Source organism: Sciurus vulgaris, assembly GCF_902686455.1.
Source record: "Sciurus vulgaris genome assembly, chromosome: 10".
In the NCBI taxonomy this organism is placed as follows: Eukaryota; Metazoa; Chordata; class Mammalia; order Rodentia; family Sciuridae; genus Sciurus; species Sciurus vulgaris.
In genome coordinates, this window is record NC_136470.1 from 59,669,429 (window position 1) to 59,688,381 (window position 18,953).

General features: G+C 38.3%; 1 protein-coding gene across 3 annotated transcripts in view; it reads right to left on the reverse strand.

The window, feature by feature from the left end:
- Positions 1 to 18,953, reverse strand: part of MORC1 (MORC family CW-type zinc finger 1) — a 152,751-nt gene continuing 133,798 nt past the window's right edge. For all 3 annotated transcript variants that reach the window (XM_079101436.1, XM_079101437.1, XM_079101438.1), the window contains 4 exons: positions 12,065 to 12,152; positions 11,011 to 11,064; positions 3,514 to 3,708; positions 1 to 787 (listed from right to left, as the gene is read on the reverse strand). In XM_079101436.1, the coding sequence (XP_078957562.1) occupies positions 647 to 787; positions 3,514 to 3,708; positions 11,011 to 11,064; positions 12,065 to 12,152 (478 nt within the window). In that variant the 3' untranslated portion in view covers positions 1 to 646. The remainder of the gene's footprint in view (positions 788 to 3,513; positions 3,709 to 11,010; positions 11,065 to 12,064; positions 12,153 to 18,953) is intronic.

The following is an 18,953-nucleotide window of genomic DNA, read 5'->3' on the forward strand; positions in this document are numbered from 1 at the left end:
ACATGTGTGTAAATATAAAAACACAATTCTTACATGTTATATATATATATATATATATGTATATACTGCTTAAGAGAGTTATAGTTTTACTATAATTAAATTATAAAACTACCATATAAACTTCTATCTCAGAGTTTTTTGGAGGATTTATAGTTTGTTTTACTGAGCGTTGACTGCAGTGGAGAAAAGGTACAATGTCTTTCAGCACACATTTCAAGAGAACATGATTCTACAGTCCTTTGTATATTGATTTTGAAATCCACTGTGTTCAGGTTTTTACAATTATCTAAGTAAAAGCAAAATTTAGGCTTAAGTGACATTTTCATTTTTCTTAGTAGCTTGCATGAAAATTAGAGAACTCTAAAAATTATATCCGAGAGAATAGGGAGAAATAAGAAATAGGATTGGCAAACATTTAAATTGCAGATCTGTTCCCATCTCTAAAGTATATGATTTTTTAGAGTTAGTAGGTGAAAAAATTTACAACAAAGAATTTTTTTAAATTTTCCAATTTTCTTTTTTTAATGGTTTATATTGTCCCTGTGATTTTTCTTTTTTAAAAAAATTATTTATTATTTATTATTTATTTTTTACAGACTGCATTTTGATCCAGCATTTTTTGGAAAGGGAATACCTTTTCTGACTTTTAGTTTTGAGAAGTCATTCCATTGCTCTCTAATGGGAGACCTGCATCACTTTGTTCAAGGGGTCTGGAAAGGAGATTATCTTCTTTCAACAAAGCTTCCAAATAAATGTCAATCTGCTCCAGGTCACCTGCTGGACCATCCTGGAAGAGAAAAGCAACACTGACACCAGGGAAAGAAGCTGCAGAGCTTACTCACGTATTTTGGGCAGGCTCCTGACAGTCTTCTCTCTGATTCATGTAGCAACAGAACCTGCCCTGTGTTTGAATAATGCTTTTAACCTTTTGAAGTGTTTTCTCGTTTAATCTCATTTTATGCTCACAAGGGGCTAGGAATTCGGATCATATTTTCTTCTTTACTGGAGGTTAGTTCCACTGGCATTTTCCTCCTTTTAAAAAATTACTTGTCGTATCACTTGTCCCTTCCCACCTGCATGTCATCCTTCTCTGTTTTAGGTTCTCATCTCTTGTTTTAAAAATTCATGAATCTTCAGTCTTTCAGGCAAAAACAGAGAAGTAAACAAAATTTGACTTCTGTTTCTCCTCTTCTTACTATTCCAACTTTTCTCAAAGCCTTGGCCTCGCTTGTCTCTCAATCCTTCCTTTCCCACTCTCCCTTAGCACCACATTGGGGTAATTTCAGTCTCCTTCCCTGGGCTTCTGGATCCCTGGACAGATCCATGGGATAAGCTAGATCTCTCTCCTTCAGGCCCAGCCAGAGTGTCAACGAGCTCTCCAACTGAACAGATGGAGGAGAAGACTGCTGGGATGGACCTTTCAAAAGCAATCCCAGCACTGTAACAGTTCCCACCAAGGGTCCAATTCCTTCACCTGCATCTCTTCTTCCCTTCCCTGGTTTCATTAAATGCACTTCGATTTTATTCCTTCTGCCCTACATGAGCTCTACAACAAGGGTTCCAGTTTTGTGACTGGGGTCCTGCTCCTGTGGAAGGGTTTCAATGACATTGATATTTACCTAGATTTCCAAATATAATAACCATAAAGAGTTCCCTGTGATCCTTGCTAACATGACCAGTGCTTAGTCTGTTAGGTACAGCTAATCCTTTGGCTACTAGTCTCTTCCTGGCAGGTGAAACTTCCTCCTAAGACCTTACATTGATTTTATGCCCAGTTTCTACGTGTCTGTCCTACTCCATCTGCTTTGGGCCCATCTCAACCCAGTTCTCTGTTTTATTCTACCACAGTTGCTCCAGCAGTCAGAAGGACAGATGGAAACTTCAAGTGGTGGAATGAGGGTAATATATTTGAGTCAGACCTCTTTGAGTATCTTTCCACTAGATTAGGTAAAAGGTTTCATATTCTGCTGGCTAAGTCTCTCACATCCTACCAAACTTTGTGACTAAAGCAAATTTAATAAAATTATCTTGCCTAGTCTGGGAAAACTAGTCAAGGTAATTAGCCAAGGGGTTTGGTATTGAAGGTAATTAAATTTTTTTTTAAATTTAGTAAATTATTATTCTTTCATTTTTTTCCCTAGCCAAACAGATTTTCTATGCTGAGATAACTTTTAGATTTTTTTATTCTCATTAAGTGATATTCAATTTCTATGATACAGAATTTCTTTGTCGTAAGTGTTCACTGTTGTTAAAACAAAAATTGTCACTGAAACTCTGCCATGCCCAGATTCCATACCTGTCCTTTTATTTGTAAAATCATTCACATTTAAAAGCATTTATGGCCACAAGAAGCTCCATTAAATCCCACTTGCACAGTAATAATGAACTTGAAGAATTGGCTGAAGGGGTGGTGTTGATAGAACCACAAATACAGTTGCCATAATGTAGAAGCAGCATTAATCGTCTGTTTTTATTTTAATAGTGTAGCATTTTAATTGTTGCCTATATAACCAAAGGGAGTTGAACTTTTCTTTGGGCAATTTACCAAAAATTAAGTAGAAGCATCTTCTGTGTTTCATTTTCTACTTAATATAAGAGAAACTTCACGTAAACCAAAAGATGCATATTTTTTGAAGGGAAAATAAACTTTCGCCTTGAAATGCTCACAGCTTGGACTGAAACCCAGGCAGACAGGCTTGAAAGTTCCACTTGAAATAGTGTGTGGCCAGTCTCCTTGTCTCTCCACCACCCATACATCCTCTGGGCTTTCTGTAGAGGATGCAGTTCCAGCTTTCTTACCCTGCATACCTGGGGAGATTCCGTCTCCTGTCCCTGCCCTCAGGGCTGTAACTGAGGAGGAAATGCCACGTGCGCCCTAAACTCACTGTTTTGGCTTGCATTTTCAATTTATTCCTAGAACCTATAGAAATACTTCTCAATCTTGGCTAATACATTTTAATTTTTGCCGTATCCAGCATTTCTATGTGCTGTCGCAGAAACTGAGCCCTTCCTCTTTAGTTCAATCTATCAATTCTTTGGGCATTAAAATATACAAGGTCATCTGACAGTAATTCACACCTCCATAATATTTCCTGACTTCTCCAAACTCTCCTCTAAGATTAAGAGTGTTTATTTTATTTATGTATGAAGATAAAACAAAAATACCTTGCTTCCTGGCAAAGTTGGTAAAAAAAATTCTTACTTAACACAGACCACTGAGGAGATTCAAAAGTGATCAATCACCTACCAGTAGAGTGGGATTAGTTGCTTTTATTACCATTGTAAGAGAACAGTGAAAAAATTCTGATTTTTTAAGAGAAAAAATAAGGAAATTTAAAAAATATTCTTATATATATTTTCAAAGTTCATTTAGTTATGATTTTGATATTCTTTAAGTGGGAGCAAGGATGGGGTTAGTGACTTGTCCCAGGTCAGTAAACAAATGATGACGTCAGGAAAGGGGTCTAGCCACAGAGCACATTCCTGCTACCCATATACAATGTCATCACTCACCAGCTGAAGTTTCTGCAACAACACTGCCAGTTTTACACGAAGATTCTTCAGTTTATCCTCAGTGATTCTCCTTTTTTGTTCACAGAGTCCCAGAGCTATTTCATTAAGAATTCCTCTTCTATTTGCATCATAGATGATGGACTGCATTTTTCTTTTAATTTTCTTTTCATATTGGACCATGTAAACATTCTGGATCTGGGAATGGTTTTCAAAACATTCTTAGTATATTTTTAAAATATTACTATTCCCCCTAATATCATGAGATGATTTCATATTCCAACTGCACACATGTACCAAGCATCCACTCTGCACGTAAGTGCGACAAGTAGTCCAAATTGTTGATACCCTTAAGAAACTAACTCTCTGATGGTGGAGAGAGGGAGGGAGGAGGTAACATGTACCATATTCCCCTAATTCTAAGGACTGGAGAGGCACACCAAGGTAGACTCAGAGATCTTTACTTTAGAATGAAGAAAGAACTTCATGAATGTTGAATCTGTCCTCCCATTAGCAATATAAAACCATATAGTGCACAGAGGGGCAGTGCCCATGGCCCATTCTCCACAGCACCAGCAGCTCATGAGCAATGACAGATGGTCAACACTTGGGCCATCTTGAAGAGAAGATGATGTTACTTATGACTCAAGTTTGTAGTGACCATAAAGCACAGAAGCAACAGAATGAGGAATTTGTTTCCTCACTCTGTGGGTTCTTTATCCTGTTGTGAAGAGTATGGACTGTTACCCATCTACCTCTTGCAAATTCAAGGGTCTTGGCTATTTTCCAAGACAGCCTGTTGTGCTTGGGGTTCTCATGAAGCAGGACAGGCTATGGAGAGGAAAGATGCTTCAATTTTAGAGTGGCATTAATTGCTTTCATTAACATCATAAGAGAACAGGGAATATTCTGAGAAAAGAGATATAGGGCAAATCTCATTTTGATAAACATTTTAATGTTTCCTATAATAAGGAAATTTCTGAATTCTAACATGACCGGGTTGCAGGGAAAATTGTAAGGCAGCCTCTTTCATCTCCTGGGCCTTCCCTGCCCCTTTTCTGCCATCCATCGCCTTCATTAACATGAGCAGACCCTTCCCAGGCACTGCCCACACAGTCACTGTTACACAAACTGTCTTCTTTCTATAAAGTCATTTAAGCAAATGAAATCTTACATATCTGTAGTTCTAATGAACATTAGAACATAAATACAAGGCATTAATCGTAGGTGATAGAAAGATATGAAAGGTAGTCTTTGTCCTCAAGAACTTTCTAGTTGACTGCATGAGCTAATACAAGTATGCAGACTTTATATCTTATGGGAGGAAGGGTATTGTATCCCCAGATAAGGCTGGGATATGACTGGAGTTGACAGAAGCGTGAGGAGTCTCCATTAAATTAGAGAGCACTGAAGTCCTGACTTGGAGTACTTGACTTGAAGTCATGTTAGCAATGCACCTTGACTCTGTGCATACTGTTCACACACTGTTAGTGGAGAGGAACCTGTGGGAACAGGAACCAAAACAGCACTCCACATATAACAAATATGGGCCACGTGTGTGTGTAACAGTTTGTTAAAGATGAGACTGATTCTCAAGGTTTCATATGGCTATGTAAAGAAATCTTAGATTTTTAGTGGCTTAAACTTCCTGGAAGCTGCTCTAAGGCACCAAGAATTACACACTGCAATCCCTGACCTGGCTCCACCTGTTCTCAACGGGTTTCCTGAGTTCCAGGACTCATTCTTCTAAGCATTCACCAATCCCATTCCTGCCTTTTGCTCCTGCTGCTTTCATAGTTCACATAATTCAACCCAGATCAGCACAAAGCTCCTTCCCTGTTTCAGATCTGAGATGCTCCTTGCCCGCTGTATCTGAAAATCACCTCCTTCTTCCCAAAACACACCATCACTGTCAACTCCCTGGGCCTGCACAATTGTTTTATAGCACAGCACATCATGATTACTTATTTATGTGTTTAGTATCTGTCATTATGTGCCTTTAAATTCTTTTTTCTTTGTGTGTTTATTATGTTTCTCCTTCTTCACATGTAACCTCTGTGTAAAAAGGATTTATTTTTATTCCTCTCCATATTTCCAAGGTCTGGAACGCAACACTAAATAGCAAGGAGTCAAGAAAGCAGATACGCATGCAGCACTCACAGCAAGGGAATTTCAAACACATGGAGCCAGCCTGCTTTTCTAGGCTACAAAGATCTTGGAGGGGAATGTGCTTGTTTGTTTTGTTTTGCTTTGATTAATGTATATATTAGGTAATGATCAAACCACAGTAATTAACATATCATATCCATCACCTTAAACTTTCATCATTTCTTTATGATGAGTGTATTCAAAATCCTCTCTTGTAACTTTATGATGAGTTGTTTCAAATTGTCTCTTGTAAAATATATATATATATAATTTATATATACATGTATAATAAATTATTGTCAGTTATGAGAAATTCATTTTTCAACATCTTTAATTCACCCTACACAAAGTTTATGACTTAAAACTAAGGAAACAATCACCTCCTCTAGGAGGCTTCTCAGAAGCTTCTCACGGAGGCTTCAGGCAAACCCAGAAGTTGCCCTCTCCCCTGGTCTGAAGGTAAATGATTCAACTCAGGAGGGCAGAGTCACAAAGTTCAAATGTCACCAGTCATTTGTAGTTCTTAGTTTTCAGAACTCGAGAACTTTATAGCTTTTGCACTCTGAATAATAGCAGCCAAGAAACATTTTTTTTTATAAAAATAACTTCAACAAAATAAACTCAAATAAAATAAAACAGAAATATATAAAATCTTAAAAACATCATTATTTGGAAAATAGCTGTATTGCTCACCAGCCATAAAAAGAAACATGCCATGGAACATTTGGATGGGCCTGAATGATGCTGAATGAATAAAGCCAATTGTAAAAAGATTGTCTGATCCCTCTTTCATAACATTCCCTGAATGGAGAAATGGTGGAAACGGAGAGCAGATTAGTGGTTTCCAGGAGTTGGAGGAGCTTGGGTGTGGGAAGTGAGACCAAAAGGGAAGCGTGAGTGAGGTATTTATAGTGATGGAAATTCTGGATCCTGATTTCAGTGATGGCTACCCAAATCGATACATATGATATAATGACTTCACGCTACACACACACGTAGAACTAAATTCAATTGCTGGTTTTGATATTGTATTATCATGTTAAATGTGAGCACTGGAGGAATCTGGTTGATGGGTACATGGAACCTCTCTCTATTATTTTTGCAACTTCATATGAATCATACTTTACATACCTAAAAGTAGTATTTCAAAATTAAAAGTTAAAAGACAAAAACAAAATAAATCCCACCATCGTTAATACAATATGATGGGAAGAACATTTATATAGCACACTACGTTCAAAATCACATTTAGTCTCTTTCTCCTTTTTATAATTAATAAACTGTATTTTCTCCAAACACCACAATCTAGCTTCCTGATTTCTTCTTCTTTTCTCAAGATGACCTCTCTAGGATGTATTGTTAAAAGACAACAATTTTCAGGCGTGGTGGTGCATGCTTTAAGGCTGAGGCAGGAGGATCCTGAGTTCAAAACCAGCCTTAGCAATAGTGAGGCACTAATCAACTCAGTGAGACCCTGTCTCTAAACAAAATACAAAATGGGGCTGGGGATGTGGCTCAGTGGTTGAGCGCCCTTGAGTTCAATCTCCGATACCAAAAAAAAAAAAAAAAAGGCAACAATTTTGACATCTTTTAAAGCTCAACGTAAAAGGATATCAAGTTGTATCAACATATTAAATAAGGTGAAAAGAGAACGATGAGTAGATGAGAAGCTTTAGTTCTGCTGGTTAAACCCACTGAATTCAGAGCAGAATTAGGATTCAAAAGAAAGAATATTCAACTGAGATTTTAATTTTCTACCTTGAATTCAGAAAGTCCTGCTCTTGCAACGTTGCAGTTTCAGAATCCTAAGAAGTAAGGAAGGCCTGTGGGATCTATAGCTTTTTACCACACAAAAGGAGATATGTATGTGTTTTTACAGGAAGACACTACAGCAGAAATGATCAACTACGATTCAACACATAAATGTTAAGATCCAGATGCATTCAAATATATCTACTGAATGCTGCTAGAATATAGAGTTTGATAAGAACTTTCTTATCACTAACTTCAAGGACTTTATAATCTTGTTGAGGAGAAAACGAAACACAAGAAACTATTATAATACAGAGCAGACATTTTAATTAATGATAAAAATCAAGTTTTTTAGGTTCTCTCATAGCACAGAGAGGTCATGATTAATCTCAGATAGAAAGACAAGGCTATATTTTTGTAAAAGATTATCATGACCAAGTTCTAATAGAGTGGGAGGTGTCTGAGGGGCCTACTGTGTGCTGGGAACACAGATAAGCATATTCTGGAGGTCAGCATAAGGCAAGACTCAGAGAAAGTCTGGGTAATGGATGTTGAAGTAATGCTGCGATATTTATTCTGGATGGAGCAAATGGCTTGTGAGCACAAAGAATAAAATATGGTGGATTTGTTTTCCCCATCTCAGTTTCAATAGGAACTCCTGGTCTCTTGACTGTTTATCTTACCTTGATCCTTTGAATCCACTTGTCCTGAGTATCAGGAAGATTCTAGTCATCACATACACTAACACTGTTGATCCTGAATAAACACTTCTTATTCCCTCTGACCTCTAAGACCGAACAACCTGGCCCCTCTACTGATAGTGTAGACACTGGGGAAAATACCACTTGGAAACACACACGAAAAGGAACACATAAGCTTGATGTATGACTTTGATGTATGACAGTCTAATTCTTAACCGATTTCTAAGTTTTATAGTGTAAGTAAATAAACCAAGCCCCCTGATGAGTAGGTGAAGACCTGTGGGAAGACAACCTTTCAGGTGGATTGTCAGACTTTCTCATTTGGGTAATCAGTTCTTGCTGAGCACTAAGCCAATGTGCCTACCACACACACTACACCTGAAGATCCCACTTTGGGCACCTTCACTATCTCCATCTCATGTTATAGTGTCAAGGTCTCCAGTAAATTTAATTAAAGATAATTCTTCTACATTGACATGCTGAGACACTGTAATAGATCTATTGCAAGTAACGCCTGCAAACTGTATCACAAGGATCAAGCACTGAAGTCTGAATAAGATGGGGAAAAGTAGTGTAATGGAAAGAGCTTCAAAGCAGGACAAATCTGAGCTGAAATCCTAAAGCTGACACTTATTTGCACCATGACATTGAGATATTATCTTCCTGAATCTCTATTTCTTCACTGCTAAAATGGAGATAGTGGGACCTACCTCCCAAAGCTGAGGGTGAAATTAGGTAACATTTAGAAAAAGCTGATTTTAGTATCTGGTTCAATCAATCACAATTCCATTTTAGCTGATTAATATTAGTGCTAAAACAGTGACAAAAACATAATGAAAGTAAACTGTCTTTTATTCTATGTAAGAAACATTGATAGGACAGTCTTCAAACTGAAAATGTTTAATTCCTGTTTTTTTTTTTTTAACAAAACATTATTCAGAAAACAAATTCACTTAGCAGTTGAGCAGGAATGAGAAATTAAGTACGATTCCCCTTCATTCCTAGTTGCTTAGCACAGTCTACCAGGCACTGAGTCAGAAACAATGAGGGTTGTTAAATTTGGGAAAAGTTCAAAAACTGAATATATCATGATACTGCCTTTGTGAAAAGGAATCTGGTTTAGGTTCCAGTTTTCATTTCAAGTCTACCTAGTCAGAAGATTTCTGGGAATTCACAATTCTTTTTCACTTGCAAAGCAAGAATATCCCAGGATACATCATTCTCCATAAAAGAAACGAGATGCTCTGCTCACAGCTGTGCTTTGCAGAGCTCCAGGGGAGCCATTCACCTCCCAGTCTTTATACACTTGTATGCTGTTACGACAGTTTTCCAGAAGGCCGTAAGCCTCAGCCCACGGAAGATGCTGCTAGTGTATGTGCTAGTGATGGACCTAGTGTACATGTTTGAGAAAACACAGAAAATGTCAGTGACGACCTGACATTTCAATATTGATCTTGGTGCCATGAAAAGTTCCAGACTCTTGTGGCACTGGGGGATGTCTGAATGACATCTGATCATCCCAGCTCCAGCGTGAATCCCCTGTTAGCTTGGTCGAGTTCACATCTTGGAGTCCCTGTTCCCCGGAGTGTGAAATAAGGGAATTGAGGGCATATGATCATGTGGGCAATTTCTATAACAAAACTGAAGAATACCATGGACTCTCTGTTTTTAAAAAATCTATGCAGAGAGAGAGAAAGGTTGTAAAAAGTATCAAAAATATTAACATCAGTAAACTTGGATGGTTTGGGTCAAGGGATAAATTTCTTTAAATTCTTCCTTTGTACTATTATTTACTTTTATAATGGGAAAATCATAATCTTAGTAACTATTGATAAGATTCTAAGAGAAAAAACCCAAAGAGATATTGAAGTGTCTGTAATAATTTAAAATTTCAGTCTATGAACAACTTTTGCTTTAGTCTAGTTTTTCAAGGATTCAGTGAATATATTTCATGGGATTTCCCCAACCACAGTACACATGCTATTTTCCCCTTAATTTGGTCCAGTTTTCACATGTGAGAGGAAACACTTGAGGAAGTTTTTCTGAGTCTAGGTTGTTTCCTTTAGCATGATGTTCTCCATTTCCATTCACTTACCAGCAAATACCATAATTTCATTCTTCTTTATGGCTTGAGTACTGCTTCATTGTGTATGCATACCACATTTTCTTTATTCAGTCATTTGTTGGTGGGCACCTGGGCTGGATCCTAACTTGGCTATTGTGAATTGTGCTGCTATAAACATTGATATACTATCACAATAGTATGCTGATTCTAGTTCTTTAGGACAAATACCAAGGAGTGGAATAGGTGGGTCATATGGTGGCTCCATTCCTAGTCTTCGGAGGAATCTCCATACTGCTTTCCAACATGGTGTACTAATTTTCAGTCCCCTCAATAATGTATGAGTGTGTCTTTCCCCCCGTCATTCTCACCAGCATTTATTATTATTTGTATTCTTGATGACTGTCATTCTAATTGGAATGAGATAAAATTTCAATGTAGTTTTGATTTCCATTTCCCTGACTGTGAAGGATGTTGAACATTTTTTTAATGTATTTGTTGTCCATCTGTATTTCTTCTTTTTAGAAGTGTCTGTTCAGTTCTTTTGCCCATTATTGATTGAAAATATTTCTTAAAGACTGAGACTGTCCTGGTTCCTGTTCAAAATACTACCCTACTCCAAGTGCTTCACAAGCTTTATGTTGTGGAAACATTTGCATTTTAAAATTCAAAAGATGTTGCTTTATGACATCTGATATGCTACACATTAATCTAAGTCTTGATAAGTAAATGCAAATTTGATTTCCATCCAAACCTAACATTTGGAAATTTATATTATTTCTCTTTTGGAACATGGGTCATTTAGAATATAAATGACTACATTGAAAGGAAGCTTACCTGGTTGAAACATATTTTCAGCTTTTTGTTCGTCTGCTCTGGGCATTGCTCCAGCTGTTTTCATAAATGATAACAGAACAGGATATTAACTTTGGAGAATGTGGTGTCTCCAACAGAGTTGTAACATGCAAGTAACTAGTATAAATAAACCTAGAACCAGTCAGCAGTGGTACTATTGGTCTTTTAAGCTTGGATTCAAATAAATTAACTATCTAAATTATACCTCACTTCATTCAAAACAAAAACAAAAACGGGTTCAGGCAGTTTACATAAATAAATACAGCATGGTTAAAACACGTGATAAAAAAATGAAGTTGGAGTAAAATTAAATATTGAAAATGAGATGTCTAGAAGGCATATGGAGTCTGGATTTCTTGAAAGAGAGGGCTAGAGAAATAGCCTGGGAGTCTCTGGGTTACTGTTGAGTGTCATCTAGAAATAGAACTTAACAGAAAAAAACGGTTCAGGAATGCACCCTCTGACATGAGAACATTCAGAATCCAAGTAGGGACGGAGTCGCCATAAAGAAGAAGAAAGGGAGGAAATCAAGGAAAATGAGAAGTATGTGGTCAGGGAAGCCGAGAAAGTGCTCCAGGCAGCCGGCTGGAGCCTCCAGGAAGTCAGGTCAGATAAGTGACTAAAGTATTTGTCAGCAAAGAGCTCATGAGGACACTAACAAGGAAGGTCTTAGTACTCTTAGCACCTGACATGGTGGTCTACCCAAACCTCAGCTCCGCCCCTCCTAACAGCCACTGAAGAAGTGCATCTATGGAACAGAAACTATTTGGGTTTGAGAGAGTGAAGTCAGCCACTATGTCCCATTTGTTTTGATCTCTGTGACTGATTGTTCTCCATCTGTAAGATCTTCTCTACCTGATGCTACCCACGAGATTTCACAGATGCTGCTGATGCTGATACACAGCTGGTATAAAGATCCCATCTTCACTCAAAGGCACTCCAAGTCCTCTTACTGGTACCACTTTACATTTGTCTTCACTGAGGGCTACACCCAAGTTATGTTTTCATCCTTCAGAGTTCTAAAAAGACAGCTTACCTCAGAACTTGCTCTGAGTTCTTCTACAGATATGCAGTCAAATTCTGATGGTAGCTGATACTCAGGAAAAAAATACAGAAGGATCTCCCTAGGAACAAAAGCAGAGCAGAAATTAGGAATACCAGGCCAAGAGACACAGCACACACCCATCAGAATCGGTTTTGTCCCCTGGGAATTAAATATCTGGCAAAGATCAATCTTAACTCCTCACAAATATTTTGTTACCACTGGCATCAAAGAGTTCTTCAAGAAGCACAGACTGAGAAGGACCTGAATGTAACTATAAAAGGACAACAGAAGGGACTCTTGCAGTGAGGAAAAGGTTCTGCATCTTCACTGTGTCAACATGGACATCCTGATTAGTTTTGCACATGTTGCAAATGGAGTGAAGGGTATAGTCTGATTTCTGCATTATTTCTTAAAATTGCAGGCAAATCTACATTTATTTAAAAATTTAAAAAATTATCAAAGGAAAGGCAAAGGAAGAAACAGGAAAAGAAAATGGGAACAGGAAGGAAAAAAAAAATAACTCACAATCCTAGCAATTCATCATCAACCAGTCCTGGGAAGCCCTGCACCTGCCTGAGTGTTCTTTTCTGCAGTGAATTCAGCATTTTAAACTTCCTGGAGGAAAACAGGCAGTTCCTGTATTACTGACTTTTTCTCCAAGGAAGTCAAAGAGCTTAATTCTCCAGAGCAATTCCCTTCATTAGGGCCTCTGGGACTACTCTTAGAAATCATATCTGGATTCTGCTCTTTCAAAACAGCGGTGGCCATTGCTCTGACAGGTGCTTCATTTTACCAAAAGGCAATGGCACCCGCCCTACTAATGTGACCGCTTTTCTGTGATTAATCACTTAGATGACACATCTTTCATTCCTGGCAGAATGAAATCTAGAAATTTATAACCAGCACATCTTAAAAGTGTACAGTGTTTTCATGTTGATGAACTCCAAGATCCTCATGCATATTATCTAAAGGATTGACAAAATCTTTTCAGTTGTAAAATAATATGGTACATCAGAGATAAAACAGCTCTTTCTTATAATACATACCTAGTATTTTATTTGCATTTATAGTTTCAAGGAGGTTTAAGCTAGAAAGTTTCAGAATTGCCCAAATATTAAGTATCATACACACAGTTCTCAGAATGACTTGCCTGGCTAGAAGAAGATAAATGGGGTAGAGATGGAATGAAAATAGGCTTCCAGAGATCTGAGATGAGAAGAAATCAGGTGGCACAGAAAGAAAGTTGCCACTGGAGTCCCTGGGAAAGGGAACCTGTTGGCCTTATGGCTGGTTAGGTGGGACAGAAGTGATGAGACACTTTCCATACGAAATACTCTCACTTCCACCCAGATTCACCTCCCTTCCCCACCACAGGGTTGAAACCACTTCCAAATGCAGGTCCTTTCCGAGGTGAGCATACATTTTTTGCTATTTAAATTTAGAGCAAATTCAGCAATCATTCAAGAAATACTCCTAGGTAAATAAATACATGATGCTGGTATTTGGGGGAAAGGGAGAGGGTGAAGGGGTAGGTTGGGGAGAGAAAAACTTCTAGATTCATTCTGGATAATTCTCATTTGTGGTGTCTCTACTTCAAAATATACATACCCTAAACATCTTCTATAGTCTGAAGAACGTGTTTCACACACGTACTATTATTTCCACAAATGGATTGGTGATAGATGCAATTTAAAAATTGAACAGTGCTTCATGTGAAGGTTTAGCTGAAATCACAGCAGCATTTGTGATTTTTGTATCTTCTCACACTCATTAATTTCACGGATAATTTGTCTTGAAACTACTAAAACAGCCATTGCTCTGTGGAGCCTCAGTGAGCCCACATGATGCCCTCCAGGTTGGGATCCCAATACTCTTTCCTGCACTGATTCAATACAACGTGGAAAGACAAGGAAGCAGGCTACTCCACAGCAATGTGGGCAGTTCCAGAAGGATGAGTGTGTGCCACCACAGTCCCGCGGGGGGCCCCGACTCATACTGGAAGCCCTAAGCCAAGTATCTGGGAGCCCTGAGTATTTGGAAGCTCTCACTTATATATGGGAGCCCCAAAGTCAGAATAGGAGTTAGATAACTGTGGGGTGGGGATGTGAAGGAAATGTTCTGCATCTGTATCCCACATTGGGAAATTGAGTATCTTCCTTTGGTAAAATGTCTGAGCCACCTGGGTCAGCTCTAACGACTCCTTATAGAGTTCTAGAAATGTGCCAACCACTGCTATCTTGTGTACATAATTTCACGTCATCTTTATGAAAACGCTTGGATTGAGGAGTGATTCCTATTTTGAAGCTCTCTGGTTTTATGGCTGTGAAGGACACGCTCCATTAGGCCCAAGCAGGGTCCCTGTACCATTGTTCTTTGTCTCTTTCTCTAGTGTTTCCTCGTATCTTATCTTTACATTCTTCTAAATAGAGTCGCTGCTAAGTAGCTTCTTCCTTAGGGGATTCTGTCCCACAAGACTGACTAGAGAGAAAGAGAACCCAGCCAGTGACTTGCAGTCTCTAAACACAAACATATACGTCTTCTCCTTTTCCTGCCAAATAAATTCAGGAAAAATATTAGAGACTATTCATAAAAAGTATAAGATATCGTGCTGGCGATATAGCCCATCATGTAGAGTGCCTGCCTCGCAAGCTTGAGACCCGGGTTCAAGTCCCCAGCACTGTTAGATTGCGGAAATAAAACAAAAAGTATAAAATATCAAGATGTAATATCATTACATTAGTAGATATCACACGTGTAAGATACCCCAAATCACTAAACATCTCATCTTAGATGTTTAAGAGCTCTAAAAACTCCTTCAGTTACTGGCAGGAGTCTTCTGTGGAATTTGTCAGGGATACTTTCTTCTGTTCTGAAGGGTACATTCTATCAAACCTCTCTCCGCCCTCAAACTTCAGGCTTTCTTTAGGATAAACATAATGATCCTATCATCCATAAATGGCCCTTCAAGGGGGGTGGTCCAGGAAGCATGCAGTGTAAAATTATAGGAATAAAACAGTGTCCACTCACTTGTTCACTGAATTAAAAAGACGCTGTCCATTTTAAGGGACTCTTGAACCAAATGTTGCTGCTCAACAGGACTTCTGTGCTGCCTAGCAACAGCCCTTCCCCTGACCCACTGATTCACCATTTTATACTCAGACTTGATAGTAATATCAGGAATTTATCTTTGTTTAACATTTTCTCTCTCCTTAAGAACTGAAGAATTAAATCTCCTAAATAACTCTTCCAGAACAACTACTTGCTTCCAGGACTTGGAGATGGTGCCCTACTCAGTTGAATTTCTGTAGAATCTCTATCTATATCATTCAGTTTGAATTAGAAGTTTTCACAGGATTCATCGAGGGAGCCAACATTAGAAATAAGCACTGTCCCTAAATATGATGGACAAACTTTGAAAGTTCCCACTAAAGGTCATTTCCCTTTCATTCTACAGTCATATTACTTTCTCAACAGAGTGAGTGCTTTCTTAATGAAATTGGAAAGAAAAATCTCTGACTTAAATAACAGAATTCTCCTTCTAGAGACAGTAGATGTGGGCAGGGCCACCTAGAGGTACCTGAATCCACCCATTCTTTTTAAACAATAATCTGGTTAATCAGCTTAGTGCTGGATGAGGAGAGCAAGTCTCCTACTTGAGGTTGACAAAAACTCTCTTTGTCAACCCACTGAAAGACCAGGATAAAGTGGAAATGACATGATTTCATTTTCTAAAGCCAGAAATCCAGCAATGGTTTCTAACAGACCTGGTTGCTAGTTGTATTTTTGTGGTCTTTTCTTTTGCTTTAGTAACTGGCAACCTTAAAAAGTGGCTTTCTTTTTAAGTGTTATTTTTGTTATTTCTAAAATGGAAGATAACACAGAGCATATTCATGTTTTTATAAAGATGAAATAAATAAAGAATACATTATCACATTCATAAATACAATAATAAGCCAAATAAGGTATTAGAGTTTAGCAATTAAATCGAGGACTGTGAGACCAGATGGCTCAGGATTCAAATCCCAGGTGTACTACTTAAGTGTTCTGCAAATTATTTAACCTCTACATGCCTCAGTTTTCTCATATGTAAGATGGGAATAATAAATGCAGTTATATAATAAATATAGTTATAGGATTATTGTAGTTATAAAATCATTGTAAAGTCTAGGAGAGTTAACCTATGCAAAGCCCTTCAGACAGTGCCTGCTACATACTAAGTGCAAAACAAATATATATTAATATTATTACTGTTAACACTATTTAAAGTGATTTGAAATTTGATACTACTCCAATGTTTAGGACCTGCCTGGAAAATGTAACAGTCTGTATCCCATTTCAGCTTATTTCCCTTTAACTTGACACAACTCAATCCCACTCCATCAGTAGAAAGTATTTTAACATCCAGCAATACTATTCACTTTATAATTTCCTTTTATTTAATTTATTTTTTGAATACATACAAATAAATGTTGGACATAATATGGAAAACCAATCTATTTTAAATTTAGGAATTAAACTTGTACATATAGAACAAAAAATAACATAAGAAAAACGTTTAAATTGAGCATAATCAGGTAATGGAAAAGACGATAATTAATTTATTCCGCTAGCATCATTAAACAGAGGAGGACAGGCCCTACTCTGGCAGTGTGGGAAGAGAAATGCTGGTGGCAGGTCAGGGTGAGCCTGGTGCAGGTCCGGGTGAGTCTGGTGGAGCGAGAACTCTACACCCTGGGAGCTCCGGCACTGCTCTCTGCCGTGTGATAAGCAAGGCAAAGGTGGTGAGCAGTTCTGGGTAGGGACACACTGTGTCCTTCACATCACACACTGCCAGCCACAATTTTTAACTCTGTGATGAAGTCTAGTTAACTCAAGAAATAATATGTGGACCACATATAAAATAGTGAGGTACAGAAAATAAAACAACAAGCACTTAACAAAGAAAAAAAAAAAAAAACCTCTGTTTTCACTGGTAAATGTGAGAAAACATACCACATGCTCCTAAAGGCAGAAAATGGGTAAAATGAGGAGCGTGTTCTGCTCCAGTGAAAGCCTGTATTCTGCACACCTTTTCTTTCCTCACTGAATGTTTTGAATACAGCAATCACCAGAGGAAATTTAAGCTGGCACAGAATAGAGTTGATATACTAATACATTTGGCTTTCAAAGTGCTGGAGAGATGGCCGTGTGATAATTCTAAGCAATAAGGAGGTGTCTAGATGTTAACCAGGACGAAGGGTCAGGGAAGGACATCTGTGGGAAATTTTAATGTTCTACCGATGCCTAATAATAGAAGTGGATGCTCTTTAAAGTCTTAGTACATTGAATCAAAATACCCCCTTTTTGATCACACGTAAACATTAAGGAATGAATATGAAGAACAAAAACTAGCTAAGTGAAAAATAAGGAGATTAATGAATTTGAAAAAGTTTATCTAACTAGAAAAGAAAGTTAGGTAAGCACATCCAAGCTGCTGCCAGCATGCTCAGGTCTCTCTGGTCTCATAAGTGTGGAGAGTAAGGAAAGAGAGCTATTCATCTACCTGATTAAGAGCACAGGATTCCAAAGCAGGGGGGCTTAAAACCAGCCCCATTCTTAGTAGCTATGTACTTGTCTGTACGACTTTCAATGTGTTACTTAGCTTCTCTAAGCTTCAATTTCCACATCCATTAAAAAGAAAGAAAGAAAGAAAAATATATAGTACCAATCTCTCAAGTTTGTCAGGACTGAATTCATAAAATACCTAAGTGAATGCCTAAAATAAAATAAAGGTTCAAAAGTGGTAGTTATTACTATCATCAAGAAAGCCTCAATGTAAGAGGCAGTGATGATTCTGAGACATTTTGCACTTGATCAATTTGCACTTGGCTAACAGATAGTAGGGTTTATGACATCTGGTTGTGTTATCTCTCTCTCTCTCTCTCTCTCTCTCTCTCTCTCTCTCTCTCTGGCACTAACTCAAAATGTCTTTGGAGGGAAGGTTGTGGAGAAAGCCTGGTTTACTTATAGTGTTGGCCCAATCATTGGATATATGGTCATGGTCATACCCTTACATGTTAAGTGAAATTCACACATTTATTCACATACATATGTATATACATATACACACACACACACACACACACAAACATAATTTCTTGCATATTAGTATGCTTTAGTGATCAATGGATATGCCTGAATCTAAGAAAGAGTAGATAATCAACCAGTATTTAAATTTAAGGTTACCCAACTGAAAAACTTAGGATCTTACATACTAATTTTGGAAAAAGTCCTGACAGAGGGTAAGAAACTAGTTGGAGATTTCAATTCTTCAGGGATTCTGCTGAGGGACACGGTGGTACAATACTGACATTATTCCAGATCACTGAACAAGTGGCCTTTACGACCTCATGACACTTGTCCAATGCTGAGGTCTGTCCTCTTCCTCTCCCATCCAGGCTAGTGTAAGCTGGCCAGCCCAGATCAGAATCTGGTGAGGAAGAATACAGCACGCTGGCTTCATTGCTCTGTTGACACCTTGTCTTGTCACATATAACCAGAGTGCTTCTGGTCTCCTGGGGCAGGACTGGTATTAGGCATGGAACCTAGGTGGTAGCAGGCGGGCATACATACCATGTGAATCGAGTCCTGCATGCCTGCAAACTGCCACAGAGACTTCCATAAAGCCCCGGGCAGCTGCAGAAGTGAGTTTGTGCCCACTGTGGTTAGTGATCTACTTTCACAAACATGACCAAAGCCAGAGCCCTAGTAGGGGCTGTAGCCCCTCCATATAGGCCCTTCCTCCACCTTTTCTTCCTTCATCCTCCTACTCTTCCAGAACTCTCCCCTTCAGGAGGATTCTGTCAGTCACTGATAAGCAAATCACTACTTGAGCGAGGGC